The sequence below is a fragment of the Sphaerodactylus townsendi genome, linkage group LG03, assembly GCF_021028975.2.
Source record: "Sphaerodactylus townsendi isolate TG3544 linkage group LG03, MPM_Stown_v2.3, whole genome shotgun sequence".
NCBI classification, from domain to species: Eukaryota; Metazoa; Chordata; class Lepidosauria; order Squamata; family Sphaerodactylidae; genus Sphaerodactylus; species Sphaerodactylus townsendi.
The window spans coordinates 68,963,821-68,988,685 of record NC_059427.1 but is presented as its reverse complement, the minus strand read 5'-3'; the positions used below and the strand labels follow the sequence as shown (position 1 = coordinate 68,988,685).

The 24,865-nt window shown below is 41.1% G+C and overlaps 1 protein-coding gene across 3 annotated transcripts in view; it reads right to left on the bottom strand.

The window, feature by feature from the left end:
* CACNA2D2 (calcium voltage-gated channel auxiliary subunit alpha2delta 2) overlaps positions 1–24,865 on the bottom strand; it is a 719,552-nt gene that overhangs the window by 22,998 nt on the left and 671,689 nt on the right. For 2 of the 3 annotated variants that reach the window (XM_048488253.1, XM_048488255.1), the window contains 4 exons: positions 21,788–21,864; positions 18,320–18,340; positions 9,859–9,919; positions 1,163–1,260 (listed from right to left, as the gene is read on the bottom strand). In XM_048488253.1, coding sequence (XP_048344210.1) covers positions 1,163–1,260; positions 9,859–9,919; positions 18,320–18,340; positions 21,788–21,864 — 257 coding nt within the window. The remainder of the gene's footprint in view (positions 1–1,162; positions 1,261–9,858; positions 9,920–18,319; positions 18,341–21,787; positions 21,865–24,865) is intronic. The other variant, XM_048488254.1, reaches the window with a different exon arrangement.

Genomic DNA, 24,865 nt, shown 5'->3' with positions numbered 1-24,865 from the left:
GTCTGTTGATCAGTGTTCACAAAAATAAGACACTCTATTGCAGATATGTAGGTCACCAGCATACTCTAGAGCTTTGTGCAATTTTTCACAGCTTTGTCAAAAAATTCCAAACCATGCTAGTCTATTGCAGTAGGAACAAATGAGTCTTGTGGTTCGTTATTTTTTTGGGCTGGGGGGGATTTTTATTCTAGTGTAGACTTTTGTGGGCCCACTTCATCAAACACAAGAAGCCACAAGAATCTTGTTAGATTTGTCAATTACTCTTCTCAGTACTGTGAAAACATTACCAGAGAAGACCAATGGTCTATCTAGTCCCACAAGCTGTTTCATGTAACATAAAAGAACATGTTTTTGTCTTCTGTAGAATTGGGTTGCTTAGGAGTTCTTTCTTGTTGACATTTGACTGTGGCAGGTGTCTCTAAATGGTTTTTTTTTTAAATAAAGAGTTGGCCTGATCATCTGGTTCAAACTGTCTCCTCAGGAAGGATATCTTAACACTTGAAGTATACCTGACAAAGGGCAAGGCTACATTTGCTTTCAAAATTCTCAAGGAAGATATTTGCCACAACCTTCTTAATGAATTTCTAAATGGCAGTGAACTACCTAAAGTTTTAATGAATGCTTGATATCAGCCCATTTTAAAAATTAAAAAAAGCATGATCTCATGGCTGTTTCTGTGATTGAGGAGAAGTGTTTGCCTTGGTATAGGCTTTTTTCTCAAGAAAAGGATACTGTACTTATGAGCTGCTTTTGTGAAGATGCTGTATTTATGAGCTGCTTTTGTGAAAAATACCATCAGCACAGCTAGGATCTTCAGTGCCATATGATGTGATTCGAATGTGACTTGCAGCACATTTGTGAACAGCGTTATCAAGTGACTGAATGAATTAATCTTGATGGATATCACTGATTATTAATATTCATCTTTCACAATATTAAGGTAATTAATGTTATACCCACCTTTTGAAATGGGAACGTGCAAAAACAGTCCTTTAGATTTAGCCACAGAACATGTTATGTCCACATCCATGAATTTTAGCAACCAAAATAATGCTACACTTACTTAAAGCAGGCACCATTCTTTAGTTCTCTCACCCCACCTAATGCTGAGTGTTTCCTGAGGTGAGGCTGTGCATCCACTGTATTCCCCTGGAGTACTTACATTGCTCAGAGTCGGGCGTCACCTTTTCCATGAGGGCGATAAAGTTTTCCAGGAATTCAGTGTTGTTATCCGACAGGTTGAGGGCTTTGCAATATTCTCTGGGATTGGGGTGAAAAGATTTGTAGTGTGGAAGGATGAAAAAGTTACTGTCAGTTTTTTCCCCTCTCAGAACTGGTAAAATCATGACTTTGTGTGCAACGTGGATGAAGTGAAAGTTACCTAGACATGTTACTGTGCGTGACAGCACTTGTTCAACAGTATGTGTATATAATCGTGGAATAAAGGTGTATGGTAAATATATTGTGATTATTCATACCCGTGCCTACCCACTAAATTCAGATAAATTATCTCCAGCTTGATGCCTGTCTATGCAGGGTCCTGTTGTGCCATATGAAGTATCACTACTTGTATGTATCTGAATTATTCGTTTAGATGTTAACTGTGCAAAGGAGGAAGGAGTCATTTGAAACAGGTACCTACATAGAACATACCAATGTGCCTTTCAGTGTGACGAAGTCTATTAGGCATCCAAGTGATCAAAGGGTATGGTTAGCCATGTTCTTTTTTTTAAAGTGATATTTGGCTTTCTTACACTGCAGAAAGCTATAAAACTGCAGAAAGCAGTTTGCAGAGGAATGGCAGGCAATCTTGGGAAATTTAATGATCATATAAAAATTTGTGGTAGTCACTCCTGTTATCCATTGATGCCATGAAGTACCACCTCAGATAGCTCCTGATATCTTTTAGGACACAGCACAAGCACTGTTAAACTAATTTTTTTTGGTTCTATGCAATAGTTTTGTTTTTTGATTCTATGCAATAGCAGTGCCACTTCTCTTTGCTGACTTTAGCTTTAAATTCTAGGGCATAGAAAGGTCAATGACAAAGCAGATCTTCCTCCCCTCAAGCTCTTTGAGTATCTTTGCTTTGACTTCTAGTTCTGTCATTACTATTTTTAGTTCAACTGATCTATTTTCAAATTTACATTAGAAAAAGAACAGTCTTGCCAAGGGAATAAGTTAACTAAAAAAACTCCTTCAATTTAGCATGCAGAGTAAGTATATTTCACTTGGTACTGAAACTATGGAAAGCTCAAGGAATTCTTGAGTTAAATGTAACCATATGATGAATGTGGCAATGTTCAAGATACAAGGCAAAGGATAGTAGATCAGCACTTTTAAAAAGTTATGCCATCTGGATGGGGCACAGATGTTCCTGGAAGAAGTTGATATAGTTTAGGGCATGAACATGGTTGTCTGAGGATTTTATCAGTCTGTATTGTTGCAATCCATGAAATGCATTTTAACAAGCTGCTTTGAAAAACTATCCCAGGATCCCAACAATATTGGCTCTGAAGGTCTAAAATAATATATTTCCTTTTATTCTGCCTTAACCACTTTGCTAGAACTTCCTTTAAGCCTTCTTCCTTAGGTCATTTTAGAAGTATGGGCCTTATAGATAGGTAATCAGGTCCCTCCATTGCAAACTGAAGATGCAAAGAGTATATTACTAAAATCTATGTTCTCCCTGTAGATCTGGTCTCTCTAGAGGGAGAACTGGAGGACAGTCCCCGGAGTGAACTGGGAAGTGAAAATATCCCCGGAGCAAGCCAAGCTAAGTGGCCCTAGTATGGCTACAAGCCCAGGACGGTCAACAATGGGCACTAGCTCACCCATGGCATTCCCTTCCAAACTGGCAGGTGCGCAGGAGGAGATGATTTGTGAGCTGACACCAATTGTCATTGCCAGTGCAGGGTCTGAACCAAGTGGCACTTTAGGCACTGGCAGAGTTGCTGGGGCTTGGTTATGCTTTCTCGTGGGCAACAGCAGCTCTCCAGGACAGTGGCTCCAGGAAAATTCCCTGTAAGCTAAACGAGCAGTCTGTCCCTGGTCATTCTATTGACTAACAGTTGTACAACACAGAGCAGGATAAAATATTTATTCCTCAGAGCCTACGAAGCTGGCTAATGATGTTTGATGACATTCAGACCACATTGGTTTTCATTACAAACTAATGCAAATTAGGCATCTGGGATACAGATATTAAACTGTTACAAACTTGAATACAAACAAGCATGGATTTTTGGTGTCTCTGGGAATAATACCCATAACTGGGTATTACTAAACTGGGTACTACTAACTGGGTACTACTAACTGGGTACTACTAACTGGGTACTACTAAATGAAACTATCTCCAGCTTGCATGTATTAGCTTCTCTCTAAAAATCAAATATACTCCTAAATAACAAGTCGGAAGGCAACAAGGAGTATAAGTCATTGCTATTTACAAATGTACCTACTGCACAGGTCACTTATACAACAGGCCAGTCTATGCAGATATCAGTCTTCCCTTTTTAAGACCATTCCACAAAATTATGTTGCCAGACTATTTTTGAACAACCATTATAAGATTCCTTCCTCAGTATTGAAAAAGCTCTACTGGGTAGCTGGTACTTTAACAATGTCCCCAAAATATGTGTGTGCATGTGATCCCCCCCCCCCGCCCCACATCACACTGAAGAACACAGTGAGGGGGATAACAGTTGATAAACTGATCAGTCATCTGCAAAGAAAGCAGTTGACACTATCAGCTAAGACGGAGCTATTTTAACAGAGATTTTGAATAGATTAGGATGGATCATGGCCTTGACAAATACATTGCCCAAACCTGTGTTTTCTGGTTACTGGTAATATAAGGGCAGGGAGCATTTGCAGGAGAGAATCAATGGAATGGAGAGCACTTAACCATTTCCCTGCCTATCTTCCACGATGCCTCCTCATACCCCTTTCCCATGTTTATTTCTGGGGTGGGTTGTGGAGGGTCGTGGAGGAGAATCAGCAGGTGAAGGAAAAGTTATGCACACCAGTCTCAAGAATTCTACCATGCAAATGCCTGCCCTCTGGGATGGACTGATCCTTTCGTTGAACAGGAAGTTTCTAATAAACTGTTACTGGCAACCAGAAGCACGTTGAGCCAAGCCACACCTGAAGTGCTAGCAGAACAGTAGGGGTGGCTGTTTGGACCCAGAAGCAGCACAATAACAACAGGTGTAGTTGTGATTATTGTCAAACCATTACAGACATAACTTAGTTTAGTTTGCTCCAGGGATATTTTAATGTCCCAATCTACCCCAGCCTCCCTAACCTCTCATTAGCATTATGAGGCAAAAATAGGACTGTGAAATATGTAGCTCCAACCTTAAAAAGTTGTGTAGACTATGCAAGTATAAGTGGAGTGCACTGTAATCCAGTAATGCAGACAGGCTTCGTGAGTAGCAGTAACATCATTCCCAGTTGCATATTGTCATATACATAGGAACACCAGTGAAGTGAGCAGGCAGAAACAGAGGAAACAGCAGGTTAAGAACTTGGTGACTGTGGCTGAGAAGCACAGGAGGCAAGTCTGCCCTGGTTCTTGTATGGCTTTTTCATTGATGTTGGGCCTGGGCCATTGTATGCGTGCATCCTCCTATAAAAGGGGAATACTTACCTCACTGTGAGGAAGGGACAAGAGGAGCTCAACCTGTCTATCCTATTTTGTTTTAGTATTGCATTTCTATCTCCCCTCCCCAAATAATGTAAGTTCTAACCAAGGCATATTTGTATTCACCTAGCGCTCAATTCACCACATATTCTCTTTGCCAAATACTGTCTCTTCACTGCCTCTGGCCACAGTTAATCAAGTCATTAAATTGAGTGCCATTCCCTTGGTTTGCAAAAGCTCTGGTGGGTCAGCTGACTTCATTTTGTATTCTAATCAATTTCAAAACACTTCTTCCCTAAAACTCAACTCAGAGGAAGTGAAGGACAGGATAGGAAGGAAAACACCAAGGATCTGTCTCTCATCTGTGGAATAAATCAATATTCCAGTGCTCTTTAGCAATAAAAAAACAATATGGCCAGCCATGCTTTGCCCTACAGTTATGCAAGGGAAATACTGCTACACAGACTTACACATACAAACTCTAGACGTATCTGTATCCTTCATATAGATAGATAGGTGCTGTCTCTAGAATGCAGAAAGACAGGTACATTCAGAGGAGACTTACATTATGTCTCATATAAAAATAATCTGGATGATACAATTCATAGGATGATCGTCCAGATCTCACACTTTCTAATGGGCTGTATTATATGCATGTAAAATTGTACTTCTTTGAGCATGTACATATATGAAGAATGGTGAATTGTTCCATAGATCTTGCTTCACACAACAGATCTATGCCTGGGACTATGCCAGTTTACTTCTTCTTTCAGAGGGCTTTTCATGAACTGTAGCTGTACAGTTCTTGTGAGCATTGCAGACTAACTGGCTTTGCATTGGCAATAGCTAATATCCAGGAAGGGGATGGGGACAAAACAAGTGAGAGAGGGATCCCATTCATCACTGCCTCTTCAGACTAAAGGCATACGTTAGTTTAGAAACTGATTTTCCTAATTCTTTTCAGTGCCACATTGGACTTTTTGATGCTGAAGAAGGGAGTTTATTGTAAACACAGTTTATTGTAGCTCCAGAGACCTCCGGGGGTCCTTGCAATTGGCTATAGCAAACAAATAATAATTAAAAGTCTACATAGTAATAGTTGGAAAATGCTACATCGAAAACAGCAGATGGTAAGGTTTCTTTATGAGGGGACATCTGAACATCTGGAGTGTTAGCATTCTCCCTGTATAGTATTTCACAATACCCCTTCTTGGGAGTTAATTACTCATTCAGGGCAAAGCTAGAAAATGATAATTATTAGAGGACTTGGTCATAATTATGATCAAATAGCTGTCCTGGCAAAAGCTTGAAGCTTATCATGGCTGTGCTGTGTTGACAAGATCTGAATCTTTAAATATTTAGCTGGGCCTGTATTATGTAAGAGTTTGTCTAGCTCTGCCCAACGTTTGCAAAGGGCACACAAAACCAATTAAACAGTTGTAACACATTTTGGACTATTAATCATCTGTATAAATCATGAAAGAAGCCATGCAGCATTTGAGAATTCTTACTAGCAATAATGGCTGCAAAATAGAACTATCTCAGAGAGACAGAATAGGGGCAACATGAAAATGCCATGGGGCAAGATGGAATTTTCCTGAAGCAATCAAGAACAACTATGCTTTGGGGGTATAAGGCTTTTCTAAAACTTTTCTAAAACTTTTCAAACCAGATGAGAGATGTAGAATGCATATATACATCTGATTTGCCAGGCTCAAACTCCAGAGGAATCTGTTTTTGCTGCTTGCAGCTGAAAGCATAGTACTGATTGGCTAAATATTAAATCATTTATGGAAGACTTTCCACCTTCTTGGAGGACTGCACACAGCATTGATTAGTTGGCCTATGTGTCATTGCACAGACACAGAGGCAAAACAGCTTTAAAAAGATGAGTAAAAAGTGTGTAGGGGCTGCACCAGGAAAGGGGAAGCAGCAAAGATTTTTGCTTTGTTTAAAACTGGTTGGATTCAGTCCATCATGAATTGTTAAATGAAGCTGTGTATTAGGCCATTTCTGCACGGTCAAAATATCCTGCAGTGAGCGAGAAAAATATTCCAGTTCAGCCGTGAATTCCACACGGCTCCTGGCGCTAACCCGGGTCTGTCCCGGTGCTACCCCACAATATTTCCCTTTCCCCGCAATATTAAAAAATTGCCAGTTTGGCAGTTCTTTTAAAAGGTCTGAGATGACCCTGCTGCTGTGCAAACACCACGGGAGCAGACCCAGTACATTTTTCCCGCCTTGCCACTTTCCCACTTTGGGGGGGGGGGGGAGCCATTCTTTCTGTCTTTGGAGCCAGCAAGGCATCGATCATATAGGAAGGGGAAAGCTGTGTCTTTGGAGCCAACGAGGCGTGGATTGTGTAGGAAGGAAAAAGCTGGGGGGGGGGGAGCAGTTCTCGCTGTCTTTGGAGCTAGAGAGGAGTGGATCATGTAGGAAGGTGAAAGCTGTGTCTTTGGAGCTGGTGAGGCGTGGGTCGTGTAGGAAGGGGAAAGCGGGGGGGGGGAGGAGAGCCGTTCCCTCTGTTCTTGGAGTCGGCAAGGCGTGTATCATGTAGGAAAGGGAAAGCTGGGGGAGGGGGGGTCATTCCCTCTTCTGTCAGTGAGGTAAATACAAAAGAACTGGGCCATGCCAAACTGGAGTATTACCTCCCGGTCCTGCCTCAGCTCCTGGGAAAAAGTGGGGAGCCGTGTGGAGGCAGAAACCGGGATTAAATAGCCTCGGTATGTACAATCCCAGTTCTACCCCGGTGTAATTGTGCTGTGTGGAAATGGCCTCTGTTTCATTAATGTATGTTGGACTTCTAACTTATGTCAGACTCAGAATAAACTCTTTAAAGGAAATGATGTTTTTGTGTCTAATGAGAAAAATCAGCAATGTAGATGTATAGGTATACAATGCACTCCACTTACATCCTATGTTTGCTATTGACAGATTATTATACTGGAAGAGAACCCTTTGCCATCACCTGTTTGTCTCAAATGCCCCAGTTTCCTCCTTGAATTTGTGTTTTTAAGCAGTTTTAAAACACGTTTCTGTGAAGGACCTGGATAAGATCCTTGGTAAGGTATCTGTAAAATTTGTAATCATATCCTAGTGGAGGTAGCTAACAGCTATTCTACTTCAGTAACCACTTTCATTCAATATATTGCAAGTCTTATGCAGGTTGAATACATCCTGCATACCCACATGATATTGTGGATCATAGGCCTATATGTATACAATACTGTATCCACCTATATATCTACACAAATGTGTACAGATATATGTGCTCACACACCCACAAATAGATCATTAGTGATATATGGTTTCTGAAAATTACCATGGACTATTGGCCATATTAGTATTGATGAGATATCATACAGTCTCATTAGCATATTGTCTGGCCTTATTGGTGCTGAAGGGCTAACAGATGGTGCAGCTGGAACTAAAGAGCTGTCACATGATCCAATGTATTCAGCTTGGTGGCACAGAGACCTATTTATTCTGACTTAGCAACCAAACTGATTAAGCACTAGGCTTTGAGGACCATTTCCAAGTGAAAAAATGGTTTTAGTATTTCTTTGATGCTATAAATAGGCCTCACAAAAATATGGCACATTCCTTTCCTATGGCTATCCTATTGCTGTTTTAAACTATTAAGATTTTGAGCACTGATTTGGACTTTGGATATACCAACCTCTTAGTTTGTGTCATATATGTATACAATGTGTTGCTTTTAGACAGAAAGCCAAAGGTAACTGTTTGTTGTAATCTTCATTACTTATGCTGGATAAATAGTACAAGATACTTGGTTTAAACAAATGTATCATGCATAAACCTTAGGCTACCCATCTTGTACGAGGAAAGACAGAAAACCTCACCTGCGCTCCAATATGGTTATAATCTGTGCAGAGTTGCATTTATGAAAGTTATCAGGTCCATGTGATGTACAGAAAGTCACTAAAATTTACTTGCCTTCTGTTAAAGGAAAAAGGCACAGTAAGATCCTACTAAGCCTTCATAATGCATTGATCACTGAATTTTTGTCAGATACCAAATGTAGTATTGGTGTATAGAACTTGGCAGATATTCATGACTATTGTCAATAAGCATCAAAATAAATATATTACAGAAGTTTTAAAGAACTAACTTTGAAAGAATAAGATTTATAAATGTAGCTTTTGTAATCTTTCATGAACTTCAATGGAATAGTTTTGCATGACTGAATATTAAACGGCAAGTAAAAGATTTATAGAAATATTCTGCCTTTTGAACCTTTTATATTTTCAAGTAATTTCTGTACAACCCAGTAACCTTATCACTGCTAGTACACATTATTCAATTTTTTAAAAGAACAATGGTTCAGGTGATTGTCAAATTTTCAGAAGTTGGTTTTATTTTCATTAATAAAACCAGTGCAGTGTGTGACTTGTACGAACAGTGTTTGCTAATCATTAGGTATGTGTGACTTAGAAATCCAATACTATCAGTATAAGTGAACAATTTCCTTTTTCTTTAAAGGCAATTTTGATGTTAAAAAATTGATGTCATTTTGATGTTTAAAAAATTAGTAGGCCATTTAATCAGGGATCAGATAAAAGCACCTAGTCACCCAAGATAAGTAATGGTATATTAACAGCAAACAACTCTTTTGTTGGAAATTATTGGTCAAAATTGTTTAACAGGGCATGTAGACAGGACTGTGAATGATACTCGCCTTTTAAATGTTTATTTTTAAACTTGGATAAAATTTGTGTATGATATAGTTTTCAGATTTAACTAACATGAGGGCATAATCCCAGAATGATCCAAATATGATTGTCTTTGTTTTGTGAGGATTTTCAGAAACTATACCTATATATGTATGTGTACATATATATCTCATATGCAGGCATACATATATACTCTTCTTATGTAAGTGAGTGAACAGAAGGTGGAACGTGGACGTATGCTGCCAACCACAGTGATGTTTCAACAAGGTGCAGGTGGCAGCCATCGTCTCAAAGTGGCACACAGGCATACGACAGACACAAGAAGAGGAAAAATGGTCAAGACTTTGGCACAATGAAGAGGTGTCAGTTCTAAGAGAGGTGGGAGTGATGAAATAGAATATTTAAAGGAGTGGAAAGGTAAGAAGTGGGGATGGGAAGGGGAGCTGAATCAATCCCAGGGTCAGTGTTGGGGAAAAGTGGTTGAATGGACACCTCAGGCAAGCTCACACGCAAAGCTACCTTGGAGCAATGAATACATGTCCCTCGGACTCAAAGCTGTTTGGCAGCAGGTATTCAAAATCTGTAACAGAAAGGTAACGTTATCCGGAGGGGGTCTGAAATGAGGGAAGGAGGCTTCAGTCTCAGAAGATGATAGGAGAAGAAAGAGAAAGACAAGAGAGGAGAAGGAGAAGGGGAGAAAGAGAAAGAAAGAGACAGAGGAATGGACAAAAGAGGCAAAACACTAATTTTAACAAGAGAGAAAAGAGAGAAAATTCTTCCGTAACTAGCATTGTACGAGAAGGAAAGTTATAGCCAATATGTTGCCAACATTTGAAGGATTTTGGTTTTGGTTTTTTTTAATGCTACAGTCTGAAATTAAATATATTTGATTGATGGCACATGTACTGCTATGGGGCTATACATCTGTGTACACACACATATATATGCTCATATTTATGTATATATATATATATATATATATATATATATATATGTATGTTTAGTATGCAATATGAGTATCTCTCTCTTATTACGATATTAACAAAGAAAAGAAATCACATGCTCTGCTCATACAGAAAGAGAATTACTTAAACAATATTTTGTAATAAAAATATTTTTCAGGCATCAACATGGCCAAACCAGGGTCCTTTATGAAGACAGTCCAACCAAAGACTTACCCATCAGATAGACGTAAAATGCAATGCATTGTAGAGGGTACAGCAACTGCCTTCTGGCTGACAGTGGTCTCAGAGCATTACAACAGCCATCCTTCCCTACTCTGAATATGATAAACATCACTCCACTTTGGGCAGGTGGGCATCATCAAGCATACAGCAATATCTGTACTCTTCTAATGTTGAGCTTCCAGGGCATACGGTGCATGCTGGTATTTTGTCTCCCACCTCTTTCTCAACTTCTGAGGTTTGTTCTGTGAGCATGTGCTTAATTGTGTGGTTGAGTAAGTAGTCACTCAAATAGAGGGTGCAAGCAGTCAGGCACATGCTAGGTTAACTCAACAGCAAAACACAATATACACAATATAGCTGAGTTGGTAAGGCAAGTCACCCCCTTTCCCTGTTAGGGAAGCAGCTGAACAGTGCTGATTTATACACATGAAATTTCTCTGTTAATTTTCCCCACCCAAAGCTGGCATTGATAAGTGAATGTGTGTGAGGGTCCTCCCTTGCCAGTGCCTCCTCCTTTTCCCACACCACTGTGTCCCTTCCTTTGGGGCTTCCCAAACCTCAGAACAGGGATGGAAAGGGATAGGAGAAAGGGTTACAGCATCTTAGTCTGTCCTTTTCTTCCCCAGGAGGTTGCTCTTTAAGCTAGGCAAATATCTTCTCTTTCCTCCCTGGTTTGCTATGTTGCCTCCCTGAATGCATCTTCCTAATCCTTCAGTTAGCCCCAGTCCTGCCCCACTGGCCTTCCCCTCACCACTTGTGCTATTGCTTGGGCTGGAGTACTACATTGCCTTCGCCTACCTGCTGGTTCTCTTCCTTGCCTTCCTAGTACCCTCTTTGTAGGAACTTCTGCTGGACCATTGATTCCTAGCCTCCTTGGTGATCTGCTGGACTGGGGTCTTTGGCCTTGGCTGTCCTTACTGGGCCATTGTTGGAGGTAGTGAGGGGTACTGCACTGACAGCTGGCCTTTGTTGAGGCTTCTCTTCCTCCTGCTGCATCACCAGGAGATGACCTCAGCTCCTGGTGACTGCCTCCTTGCAGCTTTTGAGAGGGGCAGCAAGGCTAGCTTCTTGCCAGGGAATCTGAGGTGCTCCGTAGTGTCCATGCTGCATCTTCTTCCCTGGCCAGGATCTTTACTGGGTGTGTTGGACGGAGGGAGGGTTGGTGCAGTGACAGTTCTGGAGGCAGCAGAGTCCTGGTTGGCTGTAAGGCTGCTGGGCATGGTGTGGAAGCTGCAGGGAGGGAGGGAGCAGTCGGACAAGCTGAAAGGACAGACTGTTTTCCATGGCCAATACCTGTGTGTCAAAAAGTCAATGATGGGTTCAGGAGAACCCTTAAACTATAAAACCTTCACAGACAATGTTGACCCCATCTAACACCAGTACGTTCTCTGATAGTTATTCATAGGTGATTCTACAACAGTGGGCACAAAAGAAAAGGAGAAACAGAGTTGGGTGTCAGCAGCCTACTGATGATTTAGCTGAGCTGGTTAGGCTGCAAAAGCAAGTCACTCCTTGTATGCACCAGTCTTGAGTGGCATTACGCATATGTTTCATATTCATGTTGAAGAGCATGGAAGACAAGATAGAAACCGTCAGAGCAATTGTCTCCCAGTCTCATCTTCTGAAATTGTCATCTTAGAAGGATCCACTGCACAGCAGCATCTCTCACACCTAACCCACACAGTTTTTACAGAAGAATACTAGTAATAAAAACCACAGAGATATCCAAGAGAATCAACAGGGTCCCACTTCCCCCATCTCTCTTATGGTATAGGTCAGGGGTAGGGAACCTGCGGCTCTCCAGATGTTCAGGAACTACAATTCCCATCAGCCCCTACCAGCATGGCCAATTGGCCATGCTGACAGAGGCTGATGGGAATTGTAGTTCCTGAACATCTGGAGAGCCACAGGTTCCCTACCCCTGGTATAGGTGATTTAAAAGGGTGACCAAGGCATTGTTGGTGGTAGTGAGGGGTACTTGAAGCCAGATTGAAATGGGTACCTACTTTGCCACAAAGCACCAGCAGTGGATATACTACCATCTATTTGTTTTCATCAGCCAAAAAAATTAAGTTTGAGACATTCATAATATAAAGTTGCTGCAACAATAATCTTGTAGTTATTTATTTGAGGTACTAAACTTTGATGCAAGGCAGCAGATGGTAATCCCATCAACCAAGGTAGACTTTAGTGGCCTGTATTAAGAACATACGAGCCCTGCTGGATCAGATCAGTATCCATCTAGTCCATCGTCTGTCTGGAGGGCCAACAGCAAAGTATAAAGGCCGAGGCTGAGCTTCATCTGTTAACATGTGTAGAGATCCTATGCACAGGTAGCAGAGGTATAACACATCAGGTACTTTATATGCTTACGTGTTGACAGCTGGCAGTCTGGGTGCCATAGCTATAGGCTCTGGTTCTAAAGTGGCATCCTCAGATTGGAATGGATCTGGGATTCTGTGTACCAAATAAAGTTCTAAGGCCCCATATAGGCAGAAAGTAGGTTGGAACAGTCTCTGCAATACTGGGAAAAAATCAACTGGATGATATAAAACCTCTTTGGACACTGTCACAAAATATGCCTCAAGTGAGTTTTAAGTTATAGTCATTAGATTCATCACAAATTTTTCTCTTCTTGCATTCTACTCATTCTGCTGCCTCACTGCCTGTGACTCTCCAGTCAAAGAAGGGCAAATCTTGTGCTCTGGCTAGAGGAAGAGGACATCTGGCTGTTGTGTCAAGTGCCTGAAATATTTCCATATTCCAGGAATCTAGTGGGAGATCAATAGATCTGCCAAAGTTGGCCAAATACTCACCTAAGGCTTGGGGTAGTTATCTGGATATTTCTGGGGGCAGATGTCCTAACTGAGCTTCTGCCTATGTGGAGGTGTATAAGTACTTTGACTTCACTGTAACTAGGCAGTGGTATGTCCACTACGAAAGAATAATCTGTGACTCCCTCTTGGCCTTTTCTCATTCAGTACAGAAAACAATACCTCGTATGTTCTGAATCTTGCGTTCAGTATACACTGGGATGGTCCACAGAGGGCACGTACCCTACCATATATTACCACCTCCTCCCCACATGGAACTGATAGATGATAACCCTGACTCTCCCCTACACTGCTGGTCTGCAAACATTAGCTTCTGCCAGGCATATCTGAGCTCTAATCACAATCCCCAGAGCACAGCAGCAGTTAGCAATAATTAATTAACACTCTACACTTGGCAGCAGGACAGTACCAGCTATTAAGAGCACAGAGAATTAATTGCATACTAGAATTTACTCTAAATTAACAGCTTAACTACAGAAAACTCTAAGGCATACAACACTCTGTTGAGCAAGGATCAAAAAAACAGCAGAGATTTATTGTGCCAAATAACAGTAACTATAGAGGAACAATAACACCCTGCTCTAAAAGGATAAATGCTACCAATATCAAGTATAACCTCCTGTGACTGCATAAGTGTCCACTGGTACACATGAATAATAAAGTAAGATAGGAAAAATCCTCCCTAGCATACATACTCAGAGGCTGAACATCTATCAGAATTTAAACAAATAAGTATTGACAATAAACAAATATAGTAATAATAAATTGACAATAAATAAATAAATAATAAATTGACAATAAATAAATAAATAACTAAATAAATATACAAACAATAAATATAGTAACTACAAGAGTCCCTTAACCATGTCTACTGGATATCCCAAATGGATGAACCAAAATGGACAATCTCTTTGGTATCATTCCTTTAGTGATGACCTGTTGATGGTACCATCTCTGTCACAGCCTTCTGATCTTAACTGCCTTTTCCAGATCATATTTTATTGGAATGGTTTGTGCACTTATTGACTGGTCAGGCAGAGGGATGGACAGACACCTCAGCTGTCTCATTGCTGTTGTCATTCAGAGGATCAGAATGAAGAGACAAGCCACTCCTAGTATCAGGAGTATGTGTGAACAGAGAGATTTGCCATGGACCTCTTCCCTCTGCCCATAGCCAGCCTGCCTAGTCTCACCCTCCCTCTCCCTTGTGCTGCTTTGCATGGTTCCTCTCTTGCAACTATGAGTGTGATGAGATCAGTGCCTTTAAGAGGAATTGATGGACGGAGTTAAGAGAACCAGGAAAAGCTGCAGAGGCCCATTGAGACCACCAAGCAATCAGAGCAGGCAGAGGATGGCTTCTTATGTGTAAACAGAAAAATGCAAGGAGACCCCTCTGCAACCCCACTGCACAATGAAGAGTCCCGAGGTAAGTGTTCCATGTGTAATGGGCCACAGAAGCAAATTAAAGCCCACATATTCATTTGTTATCTGGGTTCGACTACATATATCCTTAATGAAACTATGCACTACTCTACTGAGGGAGCAAGTTCTCAGCTGTGCAACAAACACAATATGTTCACTGAAATACAGCGCATTTTCTACGTTTTTCAAACTTGTGTTTTTATCCTTATAATGTGAACAGCAATTTTAGAATCTTGACTAATAACATTTCAGTGATAACAGTTTTAGGGACATATTTTATATATGACTTCCTCACTTTTTTTCTGTTGACAGCCGATTCCTCAATACTCTTACTTGCTACCAATTGCACTGAAGGTCCTATTTGTAAACTGTTTTGAAGATTATCAACTCTTCAAAAATTTTATCCGGCTGATTCATGTGTGACTCTAGTTGTCTTAAAGAAACATATCAGATTCTTCCTTAGCTCTGTGAAAGGGAATACAATAACCCAATTTGCTGTTTTTTAAATCTACTTTCTACTATATTGGATACTACATCTAGCTCTTAATTCAGCTGAGAGTCTTTTGGTTTGTCAATCTGTGACTCACTCTTGGTGTACCATAAATGAAGGATAGCTGTTGCAAGCTTTCCTCTGAAGTATACCCACTCACTTGTAATAATCTAACCATAACAATATATTTTTTTTACATTAGTTGCAAATTGTCCTTTGAAATACATCAACACAAGGAAGCTAATTATGAGACCACTAAAACATCTACCCTTCCCCACCAATGTCTCCCACAATGCATTGCAAAACACATGTGGCCCTTTGTCAAGGAACACAGCCGTAGGTTGGACTGTTGTTTTTGAACAGGACTGTAAGGCAGGGTCTGGATACAAGCCAATGAAAGGAAGAGGAAAGGAATACAAAAACACTAAATAATTATTCCATCAGCATTGCCATTACAGGGTCACCGGGATCAGGCAGCTCAATGCTGATAGAACAGGGCTGAGGACAACAGACAGAACCCTAGGGCTCGCAGTTGATAAATCCTGTTGATAAATCCTTAGTGCCATAATGTGGCAGCTAGCAATGTTCACTTGCGTCTTTCTTTCTTTATGCATTTTTGTCATCTGTTTACTTTTCTGTCAGACTTTACAATCCTCCCCAACACTACATATTTTAAGAAGTATAATTCCACTTAGTAAACCAATGTAATCTCTATGGATCTCTTTTGTTAAAGCATCTTGTGATTCCATAATGATTCAGTTGCGTAGGCTGTAGGAACACCTGTAGGAACAGGAGATGGCAGGAAAGAGGACACCACATTTCAGGGAACTTTTCAGATTCATTTGCTATTGTGTGGAAGGGAAGCCTCTTTTTACTGACATCTCAGGCCATTTTAAAAATCAATTTTCTATGCATTCTGGGCATGTAGACCCCAAATCATGAGAACTGCTGGTCTGAATCCAATTGTCCATGCCTAGAAGGTATATGGAATTTCCCCACATTTTTCTCCATGACAGCAGCTTTTTCTGATTCATTAAAAGAATCCCAGGGTTTCAGAACCCATATGGAGGAGCAACCACATGAGTTGGGGCCACTGGAGCAAGAAGAGCTGAAATAGTCTCTTTCCCTCAATGGAACTGTGCTTTTGAAAAAAGAGAAGGAGCAATTTCACCCCCTTGACCTTCCCCGCTTCTGCTCCCCCCATAAAACTGCACGTGTCCTGCAACCCCCAAAATTATCTTTCTGGTAGTACTGGAAGGAGGCTTCAGACATGGAGATGAGTGTGGGACAACTTAATTTTTCTGTGCATGTTCTAGATGGCTGAACACATGCATAGTTAATACCTTGTTTCATCTTTGTCTTGACAAAACTAGATTTCTATTAGAGTTTCCAGGTGAGTGATACACACACACCCATCAAGTTGCAACCAATATGGTGATCCATAGTGTTTGCAAAGCAAGAAATGAACAGGATTGGTTTGTCATTGTGTGCCTTGCGTAATGACCCTACAATTCCTTGGTGATCTCCCATCCAAATAACTGAGCCAACTCTGCTTAGCTACCAAGACCTGATGAGATCAGGCTAGCCTGGGCAGACACCACATGCAGCAGCACGTAAAGACTTCCTTGCTCCTACTTGTCAAAGATGACAACAATTTGGTTTGAAGTAGTCTTTACCATCCCTTTTCTCTTTCTTTTCATGTCACAGATGGCTGAAAAGTTACAGCAGATACTGAGGGAGCATATTTTACGTATTCCTTAGTAAAGCTGGTGACTACTAATACTGGCAGGAAAGTATACCCACGTTCTAAAGTATCTGCCACTGTACAGAATTAGGGAAGAGCCTGATCCAGGAGGAATTTATGTATCAGCAGGATCTGGAATTGTACTGTGGAAAACTTCAAAGACTCTAATTAGTCTTCCACTATTTGTAAAATTTCACTTTTCCCAATTCATACTGTGACAACACATAGAACCTGTAATTTTATTGTGTGTTCAAACTGCAGTATAACTGCTCGACAATTCTCAGGACATGACTTCCAAGAGCAAAAGAAAACAGAAACTTGTGAATCAGGCTGTGCTGATGTTCTGTTGAGGATGCAAATCAGCTGCAACCCAGTTGCTGAGTGAAGCTAATATAAAAAAATAATTGGATTCTGAAATCACTGGGTCGCCTTTGTGAATTCTTGGGAACTCTTACAGAAACAGATGAATCAATACCATATCGGGTCTTCATAAATGGTAACATTAGGCACCATAAGCTATCTCTTTCTGAGCAATCTGTGAGAAGCTCAGAGACAGTGAATTCAGAGAATGTTGCTGCAATTCATGTTGTGTCTTTTTGGGAGTAATAATACTGAGCTTCATGCAACTGCAGACCTGTCTGAGATTCCTGCTCTCCAGCTTGCAGATCCCCCCTTAGGAAGCCTAAATGTTTCCTCTGTTGGAAGGAATATTGAATTCTGTTTTCAAACACCTCTGAGTCTGAAGGTCTTTGCACAGCCCTGTCCATTCAGGTTGAGTTGTCTTGAAGAGGAAGGAAAGCACAGGAACAAGGACAGAGGAAGGAGATTTGTAGGGAAGGCGTGAGACGGGAGGAAAAAGAAGAAAGGGTGAGGAAGGTATTTTTGCAGGGAAGAGGAAGAGAAGGATATTAAACTAGCTACAAAAAACCTTATTGAATTCAAACATAACAATTCCATATGAAATTGGCTCTTTAACGATACCGGACTGAGTCTCTGAGCAATGCACAGGGAAGGAGTGGGGAGATCAGTAGTGGTGAAGCTATTATGAACATAACAAGACATGTTGCTTTCAAATAAAGGGTGAAAGAATTTGAGGGGAAGGAGTGGAGGAAGAGAGGAAGGAAGGAACAGTTTGGTGGTGGTTTGCAAGGTTAGGCGTGGCAAACGGGCAAGGTAATGGGCAAGCAGGCCGGGGTGGTGGTAAAGGTGAAGGTCTGGAGTGAGGGGTGGGGTGGGGGTACTGGACACGGTTGGGGAGAAGGGGGTGGTGGAAGGGTGGTGGTCTAAGACTGAAAATACTTGCCCTTCACTTTGCTGATTGGTACTGTGTGAATCCATCAGAGAGAGAAAGCAAGAAAAAACAAACAAAAAACAGAAAACAAAAAAAAGGGGGGTTGGGTGGAAAGGGGAAGGGGGTACAAACAATATTTTATTCAATTGCTGTTTGAATAAAAATATTGTGTATCATAATCATACCAAAAGGAAACCTCTTGCAAAAAACGACATGAAAAAGAAAACAAAAGAGTAATAAAAGTACCAAGAAAAAGCCACAGTAATAAAATAATAAAAATGTATAGATATAACTAGATATATAGATATATATTATATAACTAACATAAAAAATAAAATTCAGTAGCAAACAATTTGCAACAGTCTTGATATAGAAATGTTCTTACTGAGTTAGCAGACCATGCAAAATTCAAGATTAACCAAAGACATACACAGAGATAGAGACAGAAGGAGAGGAAACAAAGGGGAAGAGGAGGAGGAGGAGGGCTAGGGTGTAAGAGACCAGATCATCTCACAATGAATGTTTACAAAGTCACAATCACAGGACTGCCACCCCAGCCAAATGTGATGTTTATAAGGTGCAGGGATGTCTGTCTTTAGCATGAAGATCTAAGTTGTGGAAGAACCTTAGAAATAACTATCCTGAGACGGAAGGCTTGGCTGGATATTTTATTATTTAACCCTGAGTTTTCTTTTGCAGACAAACCAAAGGCAAATAAAGGATTAAGTTCCGCCCCTCTTCATACTGTTGCCTGGTAAAGCTACATGCGCTCTATAGGGCATAGCCATTTTTTTAAAAAAAATGCCTCCTAAAATATTGTTGATGAGCTTTTGAACAGAAAAAGCAGAAGTAGATTTCATCACAGTGGCTCTGGAAGCAGCAGGCATTGGAGTGCTGCCCAATGGTAACAGCCATGTCTGAGGAGGAAAACCTCACAGGGGCATAGTAAATTGAATAGACATGCAAGGGACCTCTGTGTACCAACTCTAAATTCTACTAGGCAAGGTTCTGCTGCTATGTAGCTGGAAATGGAAACTGAAAAGCATCTAAACCCAGACATAAAGCCTTGAGTGTTGATTTTCCAGAATGCCATAAATAATATGCCCCATCATGGTCTGGTTCCAATGTTGGCATAGCTACAGAGCCTCTCTCTTCAGCTTCTTTCCTGAGCATTATGAATCTGAATGTGAATTAGCTAACTGTGGCGGAGTAGCTACCATCCTGCCTCTTAGAATACTACTTAGAATTCAGAAGTATAGGCCCCAGGTTATTGCCTTCATAAATAATGTATTGCTCACAGAAGCCATATTTGAAGGCGAAGATGGAACTTCTGGGCTTAAAGCCAAATATGCTCAACTGAACAGGATCTCATAAGCAACTTTCTGGGAGAATGACTTTCCTGAGGTCTAGGTTCTTATGGGAGATGCTGTTTTACCGAGGTAATATAGTATTGAGTGGCTTTATAAGCAGAGAGAGCCACAGTGAGAAAATAATTGGCAGTAGAACACACATAAAATCTCATCTGATCAAAATTTCTTGGTACTGTAATCTATTGGAGGATTGTTTCACTTCAGAAATATATAGGCTGGTGATTTATTTATTTGAAAGACCTTGTCATAACAAAAATATGTGATAATCTAGCTTGTCAAGGAAAAGACTATGCTAGAATCTTTCTCCATAACAAGGCCAACTTCTTTGTGCTCTGACAGGGACGTAGGTAAGGGGGGGGGGGTTCTCGGGTTCAAACCACCTCCATTACATGTCCGGCTTGCTTGAAACAATGCATAGAATGGAACAGCCGGAAAGCCCTCAGTCACCAAACCCACCCCATAAAAAAATCTATACCTACGTCACTGTGGAGCTGGTGAACTTTGAAACAGTGATCTGTGAGGATTGTACTATGTACTCTTTTCAACATTTGAATATGTTCAAAGAGCACTTTTGGAGTTCAGCGATTTTGAGTGGAAATTCCATAATCTAAGCTGATCTTTGTCATGGATTTCCTTCAGGAAGAAATGGTAACCAGCTCAGTGACCTGGAGGACTGAGCTGACTCTGTCATTAGGCAACCTCAGGCAGCTATCTCAGGTGGAAGAGGGTGGGGACTGACAATGTCCTGTCCTGTTGTCTATTGCTTCCCCCTCTGCTGGGAGTTGTCACAGCTAATCTGGCTTGCCATTCTATAAAAACACCACAGCAATCTAAGCATGTGCTAAAGGGTTCTCCAAACTCTTGTGAGATGTCCTCTTGTGAGTGTGACTATAAATAAGCAACCATAATAAACAGCAGGAGTACTGCTCCAGCTCCTGAGGCGGAGGGTATGTGGTGGAGGTTAAGTGGGAGGTCGAGAGCATGTGTGTGTGTGTGTGTGTGTGTGTCTGAACTCTTGGGGGTGGGAAAGCAAGCAGCACAGATGGAAGTGACATTCTGTAGTCTGCCTCAGGCAGCACAATGTCTGGGCTCTGTAGCAGAGGTTTCCTTGTATTTCTGCTTGGTTGTCAAAACATTTTTCTACATTAAGATTTTAGAGAAATATGTCAATTTCTTACTGGAGACAAGTTGAAGCCTATTTACATAAAAGTGAACATGCTGATACCAGATCAGCATTACCTAATCTGAATACTTTGGAAGAAACTGGCACAAGTTAATGTTAACAATAAATCACTGTCATACAATCTGCCAAGTAAATGTTGAGCAGGATCACTCTCAGGATGAATTTTTGAGTAACTACAAGCAGTGAGTGCGTCTGGAGTAGGGGAATTGGAAAAGGTTAGGTGTCTTGGAGAGTGGGAGAGAGAGAAACAGAGAAAGAGAGAGAGAGGGAGAGAGACAAACACACAGAGAGATGAGATAGATTACAAAGACAGAGGGATAAACACACGAAGAAAAAGAAAGGGCAATCAGGTTCACTCAGCTCAGGTTGTGAGAGACTTCATTGGAAGACCCTCACATCCTGTGATGAGAGAACAGGGCCCAGGATCACACAAAAGGGTAGGCTAACACACAAGTACACACATTAATTGTAAATTAGTTAGGAAAACAAAACCCAAATTTAAATAAAACAACAATAATAATAATGGTTTAAAACAAAACGAAACAGAAAACCATGCAAACGTTCCCAGGTTTCAAATTAACTGGCTGCTACAGAGTTATTACCTAGTACATAAAAAGCATATAAAGCAGCAACTCAGCCTTGTCTGCCCTGGACTCTTTAAAGGTTTAACTTATTTTGCTTTATGCAAAGTCTCATGGGGAATCTTCACATCCCTGAGAAGCCTGTGTTATTCTTCCAGGCATAAACTGAAACCTTCTTCCTTCTATTTGTTGGAGTTTTTTTTATTCCATACACTTTTTAAAAGCTAGCTTTCATAGCACAAGTTTGGCTTTTATTTTTCTCCTCTTAGTCAACCTTAGACTAGCTGGTGGGTTCAGGGTCAGAGGGCATGTGAAAGGTTAACAGGAAAAGGAAATGCCTACTTACACTTCACCTGGAGAATCTGGTCACTGAGATTTGCTTGAATGTAGTATGTGCTGTAGGGTGGCAAGACCAAACCTAGGCTGGGTAAGAGGAGGAAGAAAATAAAGTGTTTTCAAAATGGCTATGACAATGGATGCAAATAAGTTATTCTAGATACCACCACTTGACTGCTGAAGACTTGAGAAAGAGAAATAATAGGGATATAGCAAATTGATCACCCACCACAGTGTTTTAGTGAGCAGCTTACACAGGTGAGCAAATACCAAGATGGTCTTTACTCACAGCAGGAATGATCCACTGCTGCATTTTATATTCACCATCCTTTTTCCTAGCATGGCTTTTGATTGGCTGTGCAGATTAAAAGGCAAGCTGTTAAGAAGAGCTGAAGAAGAGTTTGGATTTTACCCTGCTTTTCTCTCCTGTAAGGAGTCTAAGGCGGATTCCACATGGGCAAAAAACAGCGGTGTGAAAACTGTGTGAAAACAGTGTAAACCCTTTTACACTGGTTGTTTCTGCACAGCCAGATTTGCGGGGCTGCATCAGCATATTCATGCCAATGCAAGCCCTGGGGCCGTTCGCATGAATGGCCCCATGGGCTGCGCAGCTGGTGGAGAAGGCTCCGCACAGTTGCGCAGCCCCCAAACAACTTTTTACCTTGTCCTGGCTTTCGTCGCTCTGAGGAGGCCAGGAGACACACCCCCATGGCCAGAGCGACGGCTACAGCAACGGAGGCCAGGAGGCATGTCCCCAGGACACGGTAAGAAGCCGTTTAGGAGTGGCATAGGGAATACGCTGGCTTCCACCTGTTGCCATTCACTCAGCAATGGATGGAAGCTGGCATATTCCAAAAACCCTACAGCTCCCCAGAAAGTGGTGTCTTGGCAGCTTGAGGTGGGGTTAGGATAACGCCAAGGCGATGCAGCAGTGTTTCAGTCCTAGCCAGTCCCAGGGATGGTATTGTTTCTGTCCCTAGGACACTGTTTTTTGGCTGTGCGGAAACGGCCACTGTTTTAAACCATTTTACACCATTTTCACATTGCTGTTTTTTGGCCCATGCGGAATCTGCATAAAGGTGCCTTACAAACTCCTTCCTTTTCCCTCCCTACAACAGTCACTTTGTGAGGTAGGCGGAGCTGAGAGAGTTCTGAGAGAACCGAGACTAGCCCCACAATCACCCAGCAGGCATCATGTGTATGAGTGGGGAATAAAACCCAATTCTCCACCACTCTTAACCATTACACCACGCTGGCTCTCTTAAACAGAGTGTTGGCCTGAAATTTTAAAGACTTGTATATAACCTTGATCCCTGATATTTTGTGATCGGCTCTGCCTCCTGTGGCAACCATTTTTGTGATTGTACTTACTGCCCTTTATCAGAATTCCAGAGATGTCCACAGGTTCAAAAAGGTTGGGGACTCTTAAACAAGGATAATAAGCTCTCATGGCCCTATATAGGTGTTTTGTCCCTCAGGTGTATTTGTCCTTCATACATTGAGCATTCCAAGTTATTCCCATGCCGCCTTATGTTTCCTCATGGGCTTATTAGGATCCTTGAGCAGACTGCTCAATTGGACAAGCTCTTCTGCCTAAGATAGGTCAAGGTGCCAAATCCCCTGTATTAGGAAAAGACCAGGAATATATGTATATTTGCTATAAATAGCTAGGCAACTAGATGGCAGTCTCAGTCAACACGGGCAAGCTTCAGAACTCCAACATCAGCTAGATGGAGGAGTCCAAAAATGTTCAACAAGCCTCGGTCATTATGTTACTTTTCGAATATACAAATATAAACCCATGATTTAAAAACACAGTTTTAACTTGGAATAATGAATTGTGCATGAATAATAGATATTGCCCTCTCATAATATATTTCTGTGCATCTTAAGACATGGGTATGCTGATTATCATATCGATTAGACATTCTCCGGGACAAATATGCCTGTGTGTGGTTTTCTAGCATTCAGGAGATCAAAATATGGATGTTTCCCCTCATGCAACCACACCTCTTCCCTTGCCTGTCATTCACTTGTTGGGACTGAAACCTTTTTTTCTTATACTGTTTGATGGCCCATTAGTTATGGAATTAGCCCAATTAGAAGCACATTGTATTCTATGCAGGACTAGAATTTATTATGAAAGGGAATAGTCTTCAAATCCTATAATGGCAACATGCCACCGAAATCTAGTCCTATACAGATTGATGCAAAACCAAGTACACTTTCTTGTGCATGGGAGAAGTCTTTCAAAATCATGCACAAAGCTACATCATTGCCTGCTTATATATCCTATGAAAAAACCTCTCTGCTTAAGATCTGTTATCAGCTTATCAAGGGGGATTATTGCCAGCTCCTGGCTTTTAATCACAAAGACAGAGAGTTTAGAAGAATCTGAAAAGCAAGATCAAGAAAGTCAAACCTTTAGTTAAAAAAATACATCTTATTCCTGCTGGAATAAGAAATTATATTAAAATACTGTGTAGGTACAATCCTAAACAGAATTACACCCTTCTAAGTCTGTTGAAGTCAATAGATTTAGAAAGGTATAACTCAGGATTACACAGTCGGGCCTCCCTAAAGGATGAGATCTATTAAATAAAACGATCTCTATTCTTCAACAGGGTTTGTGCAAAGTGCTCTCAAGTTGCAGCTGACTTATGGTAACCTCAGTAGGGGGCTTCCAAGGCAAATTGGAAGCAGAGGTGGTTTGTCATTGCCTTTCTCTGCAGAGTCTTCCTTGATGGCTTCTTTTCCCAGTACCAAGCATGCTTAGCTTCTGAGATCTGATGAAATCAAGCTTTATTGTGTCACCTTCCCACTCTCCAACATGACAAACCTTAATATTTTTCAGTCTAGATAACAGCGATAGATTCCAATCAAGTTTTTCTCATTACAGGTTAGCAGCAATAGTCTGAAGAGTTGAGCATCAATCCACCAACCACTGCCTTAGTATCAGCCACTATTAAGTCATAGTTTAATTCCTGCACAAATCCCCTTGTACTGAAAGGAGGATTTGCAACACAAGTGCTCGGTGGATCGCAGAGGCATACCGGGGGGAAATGGTGCCTGGAGACATCCATTCTCC